The sequence below is a fragment of the Balaenoptera ricei genome, chromosome 5 (genome assembly GCF_028023285.1).
Source record: "Balaenoptera ricei isolate mBalRic1 chromosome 5, mBalRic1.hap2, whole genome shotgun sequence".
Lineage (NCBI taxonomy): Eukaryota > Metazoa > Chordata > Mammalia > Artiodactyla > Balaenopteridae > Balaenoptera > Balaenoptera ricei.
Window position 1 is genome coordinate 8,473,338 of NC_082643.1, and position 16,917 is coordinate 8,490,254.

At 37.2% G+C, this 16,917-nt stretch overlaps 1 protein-coding gene and 1 long non-coding RNA gene across 2 annotated transcripts in view; one reads left to right on the forward strand and one right to left on the reverse strand.

Annotated features, from left to right (window-relative positions):
* Window positions 1-16,917, reverse strand: part of LOC132366331 (uncharacterized) — a 187,613-nt gene that overhangs the window by 38,087 nt on the left and 132,609 nt on the right. The gene's annotated exons all lie outside the window — the stretch shown is intronic.
* On the forward strand, window positions 1,239-10,656 carry IBSP (integrin binding sialoprotein). The gene is made up of 6 exons (XM_059923890.1): window positions 1,239-1,292; window positions 1,383-1,433; window positions 1,529-1,606; window positions 5,177-5,239; window positions 9,393-9,566; window positions 10,126-10,656. The coding sequence occupies exons 1-6, from the start codon at window positions 1,239-1,241 to the stop codon at window positions 10,654-10,656; spliced, it is 951 nt and encodes a 316-aa protein (XP_059779873.1).

Sequence of the window (16,917 nt, forward strand, 5' to 3'; positions counted from 1 at the left end):
CTCTATAAGGATGCAATAAATCGTGGCTAGTGACGATAAAATGCAGAATCTACCTTCAGAGTATAGTATATGACATGCGTTTAATACATTTTAAATATTACTTTTCCCAGTGTGTTTATGGGGAAATTCCCATTACCATTACATATTGCTTCTAAAATGTTGCCAAAACTGTCGTTCTGGAGGAGAAAGCACTCTCAGTTAAATGTGTTTGTCAGGGCAAGTGCTGGGTGTTAGTGGCTTTCAGCTAAGTTTGTTCAACTTCTATTAAAATAGGATTTTATCAAATAGAATAAAATTAAGATACGATTTCACAATCGCTTTCCTTTTACCTCTGAGGAATCTATGTGGAACTGAGATCTTGGCCTGGCTGCAAACCCCGGGACTGTTCACAATGTATTCCTATTCTGAGAGTTACATCTTCAATTCTTCCATAAAATTGACATCTCCATCACAACTATCACCCTGACCTTGGAGAGCCCCACATCCATTCCATGACAACCTCCCACATCAGTGATGGAAAGCTTAAATGGAGCTGGAGAACAATGTAACTTGAGGAAATTTCCCCCTGATATCCCACGATGCACTCTGATAACTCTTCTCATAGAATCATCCTTAAACATGGATGTTGGGTGCTACATGTTATGAGAATAATATTTCACATGTCATGGATCTTTTCACACACATAAAAAATATCAAGTATTCGAAGATATCCATGGGAAAATGCCTCCTACTCTTCATTTTACAAACAAACTTTTACTTCAAAAGCTATAGAGAAGCTGGAAAGAGCCTGTAGGATAATTGGCATAAAAGCAACCATCGGAATGTATTCAGTTTTTGCTTAGTTTTTAATTATAAACAAAACAAACAGGTCCCATAACTACACTAGCTAATGTTCCTATGTCAAGGGCATCAGGAGGCTTCCACGCCCCAACATGAAGTACACTGAGCACGCAAGCCCCTGGCAGTGATGAAATGGTCTTCCACTGACAAATCAGAGCAGATAGGTTAAAACCAAATATGGAACTCATGATTATTCAAATAGATGGATAAAGTCAGTCTTCTACCACTTAAACAGAAGGAACAATTTTAGAACAAAAGCAGAAATTTGGTCCTACTTAGTCAAAGCTCTAATTGGACAAAAATGAAAACAATTAAATACATCACCTAGTATGAGCAAAAAAGGGTACATTCTTAGTTTTACTCATTAACTTTACCACTTCATTAATTCCAGAAGCAAAATGAAGACGGCTTTAATTTTGCTCAGCATTTTGGGAATGGCCTGTGCTCTCTCGGTAAGTTCTTTATTAAAAACCTATAGTTATTTCCATTTTTGTCTTTTTATATTGAGAGAATATATAATAATTAAATGCTCTTTTAAACAGATGAAAAATTTGCATCGAAGAGCCAAATTAGAGGATTCTGAAGAAAATGGGGTAATTCACCTTAGCATACTTCCTTGGCTTGACTGCACTTCCTCTAGATTTATTGCACATGAAACATGAATGTATCATTTATTGTGTTCATGCAGGTCTTTAAGTACAGGACCCGATATTATCTTTACAAGCATGCCTACTTTTATCCTCCTCTAAAACGATTTCCGGTTCAGGTAAGTATAAAAATTAATTTTCCTTCTCACCCATTACAATTGAAAGGGAATCCAGTTTAACTGTAAAACACCTAAATTCAACTCTCCCTGAATTTCAGCCAGAAGGAAAGACCACTTACTACAAACAGTTTGTTTTTAATATAATAAAATAAAATTTATTCCTAAGGTTTTCTTGTAAAGCAGAGCCACACACATAGAGAGTAAACTCATTTGGGCCCAGTCTAGAATGACATAATGAAAGCACACCCTGCAGAACACTGAGTTCAGGTGTTTTGTCTAATTCACTGACAAAAGTGGACAATTTTATCAGTTGTTGACATTTAAGTCAGTGCTAAGGCCACTGATTGCCATATTATACAGTCATATAGCTGTTTTATAGCCAATAATTTAGACTCTTTTAATTTAGGGGAAAAAAATGACTTCATAAACAACAAAGAGCATTAAAAAAATTCCTGATAATCACTGGTTTGCTGAAGAGTTTCTTAACCTTTGACCTGTGTAGTTCACTAGAACAATACATCATATTGGAGCATACCTCTGATGGAAAGTGTAGATCAAGAATGCAGAGGAAAGAGAGAAATTCATGAAGCAAACTAAAAAGCTTGTGAGAAAAACAAAACATCCTTAAAATTTGTAAACAAACAAACAAAAAATAACTAAACACTAAAAATAAGAATTTCTGTTTTTACTGAGTTACCTGTGAAGAGGGTTCTGAAAACTAGAGGGTGTGGTGCTGATTTTAAATAGACAACAAACCAGAATTGTGCTATTTTTATTACTATACAGTCTGGGCTCAGGGCACCAATTATGCAGCATCTGACCCCAGTCTCCTGAGACACTAAAAGCAGTAAGAACGCTGAAAACGATGCCTTAGCACAGTGGCTTGGCATAGTATCCTGCCATATGTTGGACTAACCCACTTCCAACTCATACAATGGTAGGAAATGATCATCTTAAAGTATTTCTAGCACCATAATAATTATGGGGAATGTGTATGGCCACAGAAATATGAGCACAAATGATACAAGAGTTGTGGGTTTTCAGAATTGCCTTCCATTCTTTGGTTTCCCCATAAATAAACATTGCTCATTTGAAACTTTGTTGTCTTTCTTAAACTAAATGGAAATGATAATACATTTACCTTTTGGACTACCTCTTCAACTTTTCTAAAATATCATATACTTGGAGGTATTCCCATCTAGAAATTTTTATAGATATCTACATGTGGCCCAATTCAAATGTCTGTAGTGAAAAGATATTAGGAGAGGTAATATTTTTCCTTACTGATAGAGCCAAAGTTCACAGATTTTTAAGCAGATCTTTAATATACAAATTTTCTATAGATTATATGCAGATAGATTTATCTCAACCAATGTAGAATTTGTAAATAAGACAGTTGTTTCAAAATATAATCCAATAAAATATATCTCCTGATCCAACAGTCTGATCTGGTATTTATGATCTATCATCCCACTTTACAAAGTTTGATTTCCAATATTTTTCTCCTTACATGTCTACTTATATGTTTCCATAGTTCCTTATTATTTATTTTCTTAAGTCTGTTAAGTATCTAGTGCTCAGATTATCACTCCCAAATGCATTAAGCTGCACTGGCTTTGAAGTTCATGTTTTATTCAAACTGATCTGTGTTTATAAATAATCTTTTCTAAAATACCAACTTGCATGAAATAGTTTATGTTGATTGCAAGGCTGTCAGTCTATTGTAGCTTATCTGCTTGGCTACAGAAATGTAAGTATAAATAAGCTTAACACCCTAAGCATTTTTAACTGAGGAAATTGTTTTTTTTATGATTAAAATGATATTTGGTTAGTGTGTGAACTCTTAGACAGCAGGGACTTTATCTTAAATTTCTTTTATCAGACTCATCTCAGTTATCACAGGACTTGACATGGGGAACTGCCCATATTTCCAACTTCCTCTCTTGCTACGACCTTCATTCTCAGTACAATGCCTGGAATATATATTTTGGAACTGAATAAATGCAGTAGGGATAGAAGTTGGAAGGAGTATATGAAAGACTTCCAGAAGAATCAATAGGATTTATTGACAAGCTGGTAATAAGGCGTAAATGAAAAAAAAGGAAAATAAGAAATGCTAAGTCTTCAAGGCATTTCATGCAGTTTTAAAACTGTCCTCACTGCAGATACTAATTGAAGAGTGAAATGGTTGGAGTAAGATGAAAGCTAGAGGTAAGGAAAGCTTGTAAAATGACTAAAACATTCCCATTGAGACAAAATATGCTGCACAAATATGCTGTCCTCTATATATAATTTAACTAACAAATAGAAATAGTTCCAATAGAATCTAATCCTTTATTCACCTCTGGGCTAGTGAAGACACAGCCATTAAGGTCATGGCAGTGGAAGAGCAGGTCTAATTATTCTCTTTTCCACCCAAGATTACTCTTGGCTCAAGGAGACAAGCATTCCTTTCCTTGGGTGGATGGCTTGGCCATCTGAAGAATGAGCCCAACATGGAGAGCCCTGAGCAGGGTTGGGACATGAATATTCCCTCATGTTGATCTCTTAACCCTAAGGTTCTTCTGCAGCTATGTTTTCTAAGACCGACAGTACTTAACTGAGTCACCAGAATGAAAAATAAATTTGCAGAGCAGAAAATGACAGAATCTTAAGTTAGGTATCTACTTGTATACTTAGTGTCATTAAGGAGTGGTTGCAGAAAAAAGAAGGAAAGTTCAATTTGGATTAACATTGGGAGAAAGAGGAAAAATCTCCTCCACTGTCTTAAAGGCTCAGATAACATGTTTAGATATACCTTTCCTTTTAAAAAGTAGCAAAGCTCATTAACTTATAATTTTATTTTTATATACAGACTCCTTGGTATAATTTATTCTCTTCAATATTGAGCTTTTTAGAGGAATGGTACTCATAAATTTCCTAAATGAGTAAATGAATTTTTCTCTTATATAACTTTACACACACACACACACACACACACACACACACATACTTCATTTTAGGCATTAGCTTTAATTAGATTAAAAGGTACTAAAAATTATATGCAAATTTAATTTCAAGTCAAATTCTAAGTTAAATTCACAAAGAGAGCTCATTATTTATGAAAATCATCCAGTGACAACTTATATTTTGTAATAAGCCTCGTTATCATTTCATTCATATTTTATAAAGAAAATAAAACAATGAGATCGATGTTTTAGCTCAAGACTTGTGTTGAACTGGTTGGAGAATTCACAACCGTGTGGGCTTCAGATTCCTTCTCTGTAAAATAAAAAAATTGGACCAGATAATTCTCATTCTCTCAGAGCTAAGCCATTCTGCCATTCATTGCTCTCGTTTTTACATACAAAATATTTCAACACATTGTCAATGCTTTCGAGGTTAAAAATGGAGTATTTCAATGCATATCTTGATCACTGTAAAATGCCCCTTTGTCTCTAACCTTGTTTTGCATATGTCCAATCTCCTCATAGCTTTCTCACAGTAGCATGAGAACTGTTCTAAGTAAATAAATGTGTATGTACATATATATTCATATGTCTATGAATTCATGTATACTTTTTTTTTTAGAGCAGTAGTGACTTGTCTGAAGAAAATGGAAATGATGATAGCTCAGAAGAGGAGGAAGAAGAGGTAAGGAATTTCTGCAGGTTTTTTCAAAGCAAACCGGGCAGCACAAAAAACAAATAGAAAACTAGTCTCCTGTAGTCTACACTCAGCAAATAGACATTGCCAGGTTACCAACTGCCCAGTCTTCTATTTTGGACAAGGAGAATACTATTTAAATTAGGATTAAATAAAATGACCTGCTTAAAACACTATTACAGTTTGGGGATAAAGTTACCTGTAAGTTGTACATGAATACAAAAGTATCTCCATTTTAAGTGGAAGAAATGTAAATTCTGATAGAAGGAAAGAAAGTATTATTTACATTTAGGTGGATAGAGCATGATGGTAAAAGACAAATATATAATAATCCTAAACTTAGTGCAATACTTGTTTTAATGACTAAACTTTAAAAATTCAGTTTAATCAGTGGGTAGTATAAGAAAGCTAATCTCATATCCTCTACAGTGTTATTGTGATTCATCTGCCTTTCTTGACTCACAAAGTAGGGCTGTTCTTTCTGATTGGAGTTTTACATGTCTTTTTGCCTACTAATAAAATTCATGTTTTCATAGAAATGCAAATGCTCAAGATGTATAAATACCTTCCTATATAGTACTACAAATTAGTGTAGTTCAGGGCTAAAATTTATCTATATAACTTGGAAATTGTGCTAACATGTTTATAACTGACATTCTTGCCCATAGAAACATACGAATTCGGTACATTTTCCTGGGTAGTCAATTATAGCCATCCACTGGTTTGGGAACCTTCTAAATTCAGGTATTCTTAGATGCTATTTATGAAGGGACAATGACAGTCCAAAGAAAATGGGTAAACGTCTGCTCTCTTGAAAACAAAATGGTGTGGGAACTTTAAAAGTGACGCAAAAAAAAAAAAAAAATGACGCATAATTAGTCTGATTTTTTTTTTTTAACCATAAAAGTAACTTTTTTAGTACCACAATTTATCCTAATAGCTTTTAAAGGGGTACCTTAACAGGAATGTCAAGCCAGTACCAGGAAAAATGCCACCTACTAAATCCCACAAAATTTTGCCTGGAGTTCCACATAGTAATCTTACACAAGAACTAAGCTAGGGTAATCCATTCAACCACAGCTGCTTGCTGTACAGAGATTGTAAAATTGCCTTACCAGCTAGATTTCCCAATTAGACTGCATATCTTTTGACAATGGTTCTTCATTTGTTGCGATGGTGGTTGGGATGGAGAAACATTAAGGCTCCTTTAGAACTCTGATGAAATCTCACGTACTCAATATTTTACCAACAATCTCTGAACATTTCTGGTCCTCCCAGAACTTATCTGCAAACTCCCCATGACCCAGGAGACTAGAGACCATAGGTAACAATCCTTGCTTTGAAGATGAACAGTGCTGTACCCTCTTTTGCATCTCTTCACACTGCCCAGCCCAGTTTCTTATACATATATAGTGCCCAGTCAATATTTGGTGGTTTGATTTTGAAACTTCAGAGGAATAAATGCTCCAAAGACCATTCATTCAAACTGATAGTGGAAAACTGGATGAATGAACCTGGGAGTCTTCCATCCTGAAGAGAGTTTAGAGCCTCTTTTTTCCCCATCTCTTCCCGAAAATTTCACTGGCAATTCAGATTAAATACAGAGTCTCCAGGAATTGTATTCCCATGAGAAGGTGCTTAGGCATATTTTCTATTTGGTGATCATACATTTTTTTCCCTTCTCCTAAATTATTCAGTCTCACATTTATAAAACTTTTATTGAAATATAATGTACATAACACAATTATCATAAGTTTATAGATGACTGAAATTTCAGAAATTGAACACTTAAGGGTAACCAGCACCCATAGAAAAAAGCAGCACATGTTTTGTGCTCCATTCCATCCGTTAACCAACCACCACCAAGGGCAACCGCTATGTTGACTCCTAACAGATAGATTGTTTTTGGCTCTTTTTGTGTTCCATACACATACACATACATACACGTATGGAATCATGCAGCATATACTCTTTTGCATGTGACCTCTTCCACTCTCAGCTTCAGAGATTGGTTCATATGTTTCTATAGTTGAAAATCGTTCATTCTCATTGTCAGTATTTCATTATGTGAATGTACCACAATGTGTTACCCTTCTGTTGAAGGGCAGTTGGGGAGTTTTCAGGTTTGGGCTATGACAAAAGAGTGCTGCTGTGAACTTCTAGTACTCATTCTGGTGAACATATGCATTCATTTCTGGAGGCCACTTTACCTAGACATGAAATATCTACGTTGAAAGGTCTGCATATGTTCTTCCTGAGGAGATGCCACCAACAGCTTACCAAAGACGACGTACTAATGTAAACTTCCACTATCCATATATGAGCATTCCAGTAGCTTTACATTCTCACCAACACGTATTTCTTTCAGTCATTTTAGCTATTCTGGTGGGTTAATAATACTTTTTTTAAGCACAAATGATTGCTACGTTTTCTATTCAAGAAGATATTTGAGGTCTCATACCCATAAAAAGACTGACCTACTTTCCTTTTTAACTTATTGTAGCAGAACAAGTACTAGGAAAAGAAAGGGTGTTGTTAGGAGAAAATGGAGAATCCTATGAGTTGGGAGTTTGGGTCTGTAGTCATGACCCTGCTGCTAATGAACTGCCACATCTTTGACCTCATGTGAGTCATTTATCCCACTGGACCCTCAGGTTCTTTACCTGTGAAACAATGGTGCAGGACCCAAACTGTATCTTCTCCTACTCTAAGGATCTTTCCTCCTTCTTCCCTGAAAGATTTAGTCTGTTGGACTAAAGCATATAAACATGAAAAAATAAATAGTATGGTGTTAGTGTGATATTTGACACAGTTAGCTTGGAGACTGTTTTGGACTGGACTCTAGTAGTCCCAAGAGTTCATTAAAACAGTGGAATTTACAAATCTGATGAAACAAACATCATTTGTTTTAGTAATAAGGCAGGCTAAATCTGGCTTTTGTTTGTTTGTTTTGAAGTCTTAAAATATAGGATGCCTAGTTAAAGTTATCCTAACGTCACAATCTCTTTAAAAACACATTGAAATAATTTCAGTTTTCCAGTACTCATTTAAAGTAAATAAATTCTGTGTATGAATTCCTGACTTTCAATATTAGCTATGAATTACTTTGAGAGATTAACTCCATCAACAAACAATTGCCTAACAACATGGAGTAAAGGCAAAATAGTAAAATGTTAAAGATGATAATAACATTCATTGAGGAGTAGCAATTTTTAAAAAACATCTTCCTGCAATAACATAATATATCGCTAAGGATTTCTTGGAGTGTTTGATTTCTTCTTTGCACAGAAGAATTGTGTGTCAAATGCCTGACATCTTTTGAATACTGCACACAGCTCAAAACTGGCTTATATATTGGCAGATGGATTTTGAATTTAATATGTCTCTTTTTCTTTAAATACTCCTGAAAGTAAATGAAATACATTCACTTCTTTTTGATAGTAAATATGACATGCAATCAACTTGTTTGAAGAGAGGGGCTTCTATAAAAAATTCTTTTCTGAAAAACTATCCTAGGTATAATGTGGACAATTCACATAAATCCTCCTTGTCATCAAGAATGTCATGGTGCACAGAAAGGGCCCAGGTTTTTTTTTTTTTAATTAGAAAGATACAGTTTCATCACTTACTATGAGACCTTAAACAAGATATTTAACTTTTCTGAGCTCACTTTTCTTTTCTAAAGGGTGTGAGTTACAACCCTACCTTAAAAGACTGCTCTAAGGAATTAAAAAATAGGTATAAAGTTCTCAGCTTATTTGTCAGCAAATACAATAATTAATGAACTATCATGTCGTAGTTGCTATTAACAAGACTTCAAGAGCCTAAGCCATGTATTGTATGATATCATATAGTCAGATATGCTGAAATTATTACACAAATATTTTTGAATTGATTAAACGGAATACATAAATATCTAAAACACACTATAGTGAGGTAAGTAGTATGAGAAAACTTTGAATTGAGTTCTGAGAAGTGAGAAGTGCAAACGGCATAAGAGGAAGCAGAATTGTCAACACTGGGTGACAAGCTGTCTGAGGGGTACGGAGAAGGTTTTTTCTGATAATGGTTCACGACTTCAACAAATCTTGAGTTATCTTCTAGCTTAAATACATTTTCTTGCTCTGGACACTTACCCCAGGAGACTTCAAATGAAGAAGAAAACAATGAAGAGAACGAAGATTCTGATGGAAATGAAGACGAAGAGTCGGAGGCTGAGAACACCACCCTTTCCATCACCACACTTGGTTATGGAGAGGAGACCACACCTGGAACAGGGAATATAGGTCTAGCTGCCATCCAGCTTCCCACGAAGGTAACAATCCCTCCAAGATGTTCAATCTGCTCTCATTGCTTTACTGAAGTCTGAGGTTATCTTGACACTCTACACACAGTATTTTATATTATCTTCACTAACTCAATGAAAAAGTAAGAGCAGGTACAATGTCCCTGTTTACAAATAAGGAAAGGTTTTTCCCATGGACGTTCTCTCCCATGTTCTTATACTGACTTTCAATATTATCACAGAAGACTAAGGACAAGCATCTTAGCAATGGATAAAAGGTCCTGAGAGATGCCATAGCATTTCTGGGAAGAGGATTCCAAGACAGAGAAAGTGAGTAGCAAAGCTATAGAAAGCATCTCCCACAGAGACTTATTTATCAGGTACCTTTTTCTCCCTCAAAACCCAATGACAAAGGTACTAATTCTGAATGTTTAAAAACCCACCAATTCTTTTGTAACTTAAATTGGCTTCAATTAAGAATTACATGTAGAACAAGGCTGTCAGTACAGCCTATGTTGGATGAAATAACGGCCTTAAGTTTTATGTTTTTCACACCTAAATTTGGATTCCTTCAAACTTTTCCTTATAGGCTGGGGATATAGGAAAGAAGGTTACAAAAGAGGAGGAAAGTGATGAAGAAGAAGAGGAAGAAAATGAAAATGAAGCAGAAGCGGATGATAATGAGCAAGGCATAAATGGCACTAGCACCAACGGCACAGAGATAGACAATGGCCATGGCAGCAGTGGTGGGGACAATGGAGAGGAAGAAGGCGAAGAAGGTGTCACTGAAGCCAACACAGAAGGAACCACAGTGGCTGGAGGGCAGGACAATGGTGGCTCTAAGGCAACTACCTCTCCAAATGGTGGAGTTGGACCTACAACTCCACCCCAGGAGATCGACGGGACTACCCCACCACCATTTGGGGAAACTACCACCCCTGGATATGAGGGGGAGTATGAACAAACAGGCACCAATGAGTACGACAATGGATATGAAATCTACGAAAACGAAAATGGGGAACCTCGTGGGGACAATTACCGAGCCTATGAGGATGAGTACAGCTACTATAAAGGGCGGAGCTACGACGGCTACGACGGTCAAGATTACTACCACCAGTGAAGGCCCGGCCTGGGACGAATTCATCCGTTCTGGCACTTTGTGCGGTTACCGTTTTCAAAGTTCAACTCAGGAAGGTGCAATATAACAAATGTGCATATTATAATGTGGAATGGCGCTGCCGTTCCAAAGTGGTTAACCAATGCATGAGATCGTGTGTGACTGAATATTTTGAGGTTGTAGTTCTATAAATAGTGTTTTTAACGTGTTTGCGCTAACTGCTAAAACATACCCTTTGATGGAGAGGTGCTTCTTAGAAGAGATTCACTGACATGAGTAACACTGTATACAATAAATGTGTAGTTCTCTAATCGCACTACCTATCCATCACTGTATATTAGGTTTCATTACCATCCTCATGTATTTTTATGTGACTTGTATGTATATTCTATCGATGGGTTTTATCACAAATAAAAATGCAATCCTTCAAATGTGTTATAATTAAGAAGAAAAATGAGAGATTCAGAATGAAAAAAAGTGAGACCAGTGGGATGACGATTCAGCTAACGTATGAAAGCTTATTTCCTCTATGGTTTAAAAATTCAGAAGGACGATAGACATTTTTTCATGGATAAATCAACATAACTAAGATTTTGACATGCCTGTGGGCGGGCTCAGCCATATATATCAGGGAAATAAACAGCTTTTACTAGAGTTGCCAGAATTGACAAGTAAAAATGTAGGATGCCTAGTTAAATTTGAATTTCAGATAAACAATGAGTAACTTTTTAGTATAAGTATGCTCTATGCAATATTTGGCATTTGTGAAATATTTGGGACATATTTATACTAAATAAATGATTCATTATCTGAAATTCAAGTTTAATTGACTGTCCTGTGTTACATCTGGCAACCCTACTCCTATTGATTTGGTTCTAGGTGGCGTGGCAGCGGAATGGGGCAGAAAACTCTTACACATACGCACAAACATCAACCCACCATCTCCTAACTCTTATTTTGAAAAATGCCAAGCCTTCAGAAAAGTTGGAAGACTAGTACATGAGCACCTAAATTCACCAATGGTTAACATTTTGCCATATTTACCTCTTTCTATTTCTGTGTGCCTCTCTTCATATATATACACTGCTTTGCCAAACCATTAAAGAGTGATTGCAGACATCATGGCATCACAATGTTCACCCCTAAATACTTCAGCATTTAGTATTAGAACAAGGAATTCTCCTACATGGCTGCCATACCATTCTTATTCTCATTCTCAAGAAATTCAACCTAGATATGATAATATTTTCTAATACACAGTCCATATTCAAATTTCCCCAATTATTCCAATAATGTAATTTACTGCTAACTCATTTAATCCTCACAAAACTCTGTCAGGTAGGTTTTATTGTTATCGCCCATGTTATTGACGAAGGGGCTGAGACACAAAGAAGTTGAGCAGCTTGCACCAGGTCACAACGTCGAAGCAGCAGCCTAGCTTTAGGATCTGTTCTCTTGACCATTAGTGTATATTCATTAGGAATGTTATATTCATTAGTGTATATTCATCAGGAATGGATGTTGAGCCATGAGTGGACAGGAAATCTCTAATGATGAGGGCATTGCTGAAAAAACGAGATGTCCTCTATCGCAATTTTCTTAGAACCAACTATGTTTTTTTATGACGTGAGCCCTAAAGAATATTTTCAAAGCAAGGATCCTCTGATATTTTTCAGGTATTCTGGTATACCTTTCTATATAGGTAGCTTGGTATTGTGCAAAATGCATGAGCCCTGGAGTTAGGTGGGCTTGAATGATGGTGTTATCGAGAGTAAATGAATTTTCTTCCCTAGTCTTTGTTCCCTCACCTCCTACATGTGCAGTATACTCAGTGGGTTGCTGTTTAGAGTCCGACCCATTACGAGCTACTCTGATCATCACCTCTCTCCTCTCCAGTCCCTTCCTTTCTCCATCTTAACACTTAGGTGCATCTGACTGTAACAGAATTACCTGGCCATAAAAACTGTCTTTTGCGAACTCATAGATCATTTTTTTCTTGTCCTAATGCCTCTTTATAAGCAACAGCTTTTGATGAGATGGAAGTCTTGGGAACAGTGTGATAAATACTATTTATTTGGCAATATAGGTAATCTTTATTCTTTATTTGTGACATTGTCACAAACTATCTCAATATATCATAGAATCATCAAATCTTAGATTTGGCCAGCCACAGGGCACTTTGCTAAGACTCGGGTTGGACTGCAGTCATTTCTTGCCCACATGGTCTATAAGGAGACCATGCAAGGTTGTCAGAGAGCTGTTCTCCCATGTGTCTCTTCCAGATACCAAGGTTTGGGAGACTTATGAGTGTCCTAGACCATTTACAGAACATTGACCACACGGGGAGTTCAGATGGGCTTAGCATGAGAGAGGGCTACTTATGTGAGATGCTTCATGGTGACATGTAGGCCCTCACCAAGCAATGGGATGCTGATTCGCCTCCCAGCTCAGGCCACACCCCAGGGGTGGATGGTCTTTGGGTGTTAGCGTGGCCACAGGGTAGCTGCTTCTGACAGATGACTCTGCCCCTCTCCCTGTGGTCCCCCTAGGCCCTATCCCCTCACTTCAAGTCCCTCTCACCTCCTCCAACATGATGCCTCAATCAATATCCTCCCCAGCTGGCAACCAGGGTAAGCCATGTTTAATCCGCAGGGAGCACTGAATATCCCCCTTCCCCTTTTCAATGTATTATTGTTACATAAATTCTATACCCTGCCTCTTTCATGGCTGACCCTGCTGATTTCCTATCACCCTTTCCTCTCCTAACAAGATTTTCATCTTGCAAAACTAAAGCTTTGGTTTTCAAAATGATTGCTTCTGCTGAGAGTTTCAAGAGCCTATTCAGAACTGAAAAACAAAACATTGACTTTCTTTCCATTTGGATTCCTCTTATTAAAAAAAATCCCAATCCGGGACTTCCCTGGTGGTCCAGGGGTTAAGACTCCGTGCTCCCAATGCAGGGAACCCTGGTTCGATCCCTGGTCAGGGAACTAGATCCCACATGCCACAACTAAGGACCTACATGCCGTAACTAAAAGATCCCACACGCTGCAATGAAGATCCCACGTGCTGCAACTAAGACCCAGCACAGCCAAAAAAAAAAAAAAAATCCCAATCCATCTCTAGGCAAAGTGAATCCCTCTGAGTGACAAAGAGAAAAAGTAATGAAAGTGTGAGAAAAGCAGAAAAATATAAATACATTCTTTTGAAAAGGATAGTCTAATGTCGAGAAATATGAGTCTTACTTTAAAAAAAGAATCAATATTAATTAAAAGGAAATCATGAAGCAATCACTTGGACCTGTTTATCCAAGTGCAAATACCTGTAAATATTTTCTGCCCTCAGTGGGTTAGATACTCATTAACTTGGTTTGTTGTTCTAAGAATAAAAGTTCCATGCAAGTTGTATTCTGTTCTTTTTCGGGAGGCTTTCCCCCCTGTATTTCATAACTCCCTGGGTCCAAGAAGATAAGACCTCCATCAGTGTGTACAGAATTTTGTCTTATTGCTTTTTAAAGCACAAATTCAACTTTCACTATTTTAGTCATGGGTCAGCAAACTTTCTCTGTAAAGGACCAGACAAGTAAATATTTTTGGCTTTGCAGGCCATATGGTTTCTGTCACAACTCCTCAAATCTGTCATTGTAGCAAAGCCCACCATAGACAAAATGTAAACAAATGGGCATGGCTGTGGTCCGTTAAAACTTTATTTGCAAAAACAGCTGTTGAGCCAGATTTGGCCTACAGGCCATAGTTTACTGATTCCCATTTCAGATGACTACAAAGTCATAACCATAGAGAACTGATTAATTTAAAATTTTAGCTGTTGTTAATCACTTAGGATATAAACAAACTATCAGTGAACTCACTAAAAATGCAGTAAATTTTCTCATATTTGATACAGCAATCTGTGAGTTATCTCCTTTCTGCAGCTGCTTAATAAAATGCTTCTGACACTTCCTGGACCTGAACACATCAAGAATCTTATTTATCTCTAATAAATAATATTTGAAGATAATATTTTCATTATCCTAATTATCTTTTGAAATTTTGTGACAGAGATTGTCAGGTATGTCTAACCCCTTAGCCAGCTGAGGGAAAGTTTGATTTCGATTCTAGCTATAGGATAGTGAAGCGGAATCAACAGCACAACATAAACCATCACTGAGGCCGTGTAGAATGAGTGATCACCAAATCCAGTACTGCTAAGGTTAATTCTGTGTGTCAACTTGACTGGGCCAAGGGGTGCCCAAATTAAACATTTTTATTTCTGGGTGTGTCTGTGAGATTCTTCTGGATGAGATTAGCATTTGAATAGGTGGACTCAGTAAAGTAGATTTTCCTCCCCAGTGTGGGTGGGCATCACCCAATCAATTGAGGGCCTGAAAAGAACAAAAAGGTAGCTTCCTGCTTGGCTGCTTAAACTGGGACATCTGTCTTCTGCCTTGGACTGGGAATGACACCAGCTACTCATCTGGCCCTCAGGCCTTGTGATTCAGATTGGATTTACACCACTGGCTTTCCTGGGTCTCCAGCTTTCAGATGGTATGTCATGGGACCTATCAGCTTCTGTAATCATGTGAGCCAATTTCTCATAATAAATCTCTTCCTATATGTATAACCTATGGGTTCTGTCTCTCTGGAGAGAAACAGACTAATATAAGTACACCAAACATTTTAAGAGGAATTTTCAGTGAATTCTCAATACCTGCATTGCTATCGGGACCGACTCAGGCACACTGTATTCTCCAAAGACAGCTTCGACACTATCTCCCTTTCCACAAGTCTTTGGCAATGTGACGTTGCCACTTCTCCCCAAGGTGTGGAACATGTACCTACTCCTTTGAATCTGACTGCTTTGACCAATATCATGACGATGACTCTTAACAGTTCCAGGCTTAGCTTACTTCTGCTTTCTGCTCTTGAGACCCTAGAGGGTCTCAGGAGTAGGGAAGCCTCCTGAGAAAGAACAGAATGTAATTTGCATGGGAACCTCTACTATTAGACCAACAAATCCAGTTAATGAGCTTTTAACCCACTGAGTATTTTAAGTCCTGAGCTACCATATAGGAAGTCCAGTTGGTTCTGCTGGAGAGAGAGGTCATATGAAGAAGCACCAAAGCACCGTCTTGGATGTGCAGCCCAATCAAGTCTTCAGAGAAGTCCTGCACCCATCCCACCTGAGTGTCCCAAATGAGAGATCTGAGGATGGCACAGCTGAGCCAAGTCACCCCACAGACATTTGAGAGAAAATAATCAATGGGTGTTTTAAACCACTAAGTTTAGACGTAGTTTGTTATATGGCAATAGATAACTGAAACAAGAACAGACAAGCATAGAAAAAATTCTGAGAATTTGTGAGAATTAAGACAGTCATGAGAGAAGAGCTAAAATAAAATGATAACGCAATACATATAAACACGAAGTTTAAAAACTGAGAAGACAAGATATGCCGAAATTAGGTAAGAAAATAGTATGTGTCCAATACAATGAATAACTAGCTAGCTGGTATATGTTATCATGTTCTGTCTCTTAAGAGGATACTTGGTCCTGCAAAACAAAATGGCAAGAACTATTTGGGAATGAGAGATATTTCCCTCCTGAGGTCACACAATGAAGCTTTACAGCTACTTCCAGCAATGTCACCATGTCCTGAAGGAAAAGCCTGGTATCATTATAATTACATTTTAACTACACCCTCTGAATTACACTTTAAGGTGTAGTAAGACATCTTTCTAAAATAAAAATAAAAGCAAATTATATTGACATGTCTTCCCTTTGCCAGTAATAGCTGAATGGGTAAACAAATAGCCTAGAGAAATGAACACAGCTAGTTTCATGTTACTCCGTGACCCTTTGTGGTTCCGTATCTGGCCGAAATTTTTATGTACTTCTGTTGAAATTCCCAAACACTAAGGGAAAAAAATAATAAAAACTAAAAAAAACCCCATAATTTGGAGGTAGATGAGAAAGTTGGTTGTAAGTGACGTTTTAAAAAGTGACCTTTTTTAAACTCAGGATGAATATTGATCCTCATGAATGAACATATTTAAAACAAACATTTTCTTCTGCTAAAAACAGGGCAAGTCCCAGCACACGCATTTCACACTCTCTTCTGGAGATGAATGGGGAATAAATGCTTCTATGAAATGCCTAAAGCCTTGACAAATCTTTAAGGGTCCATATGGTAAAGAGGAGATGCTCAACAACATCAACAAGGGCCCTTTTTTTCCATTCACAACACTGTGGAGATCCCCCCACTGAT

Coding starts and splice junctions, on each gene's coding strand:
- IBSP (XM_059923890.1), top strand. CDS start 1,239: ATGAAGACGGCTTTAATTTTGCTCAGCATTTTGGGAATGGCCTGTGCT. Junction 5,240..9,392: donor CAGAAGAGGAGGAAGAAGAG/GTAAGGAATTTC, acceptor CACTTACCCCAG/GAGACTTCAAATGAAGAAGA. Junction 9,567..10,125: donor CCATCCAGCTTCCCACGAAG/GTAACAATCCCT, acceptor TTTTCCTTATAG/GCTGGGGATATAGGAAAGAA.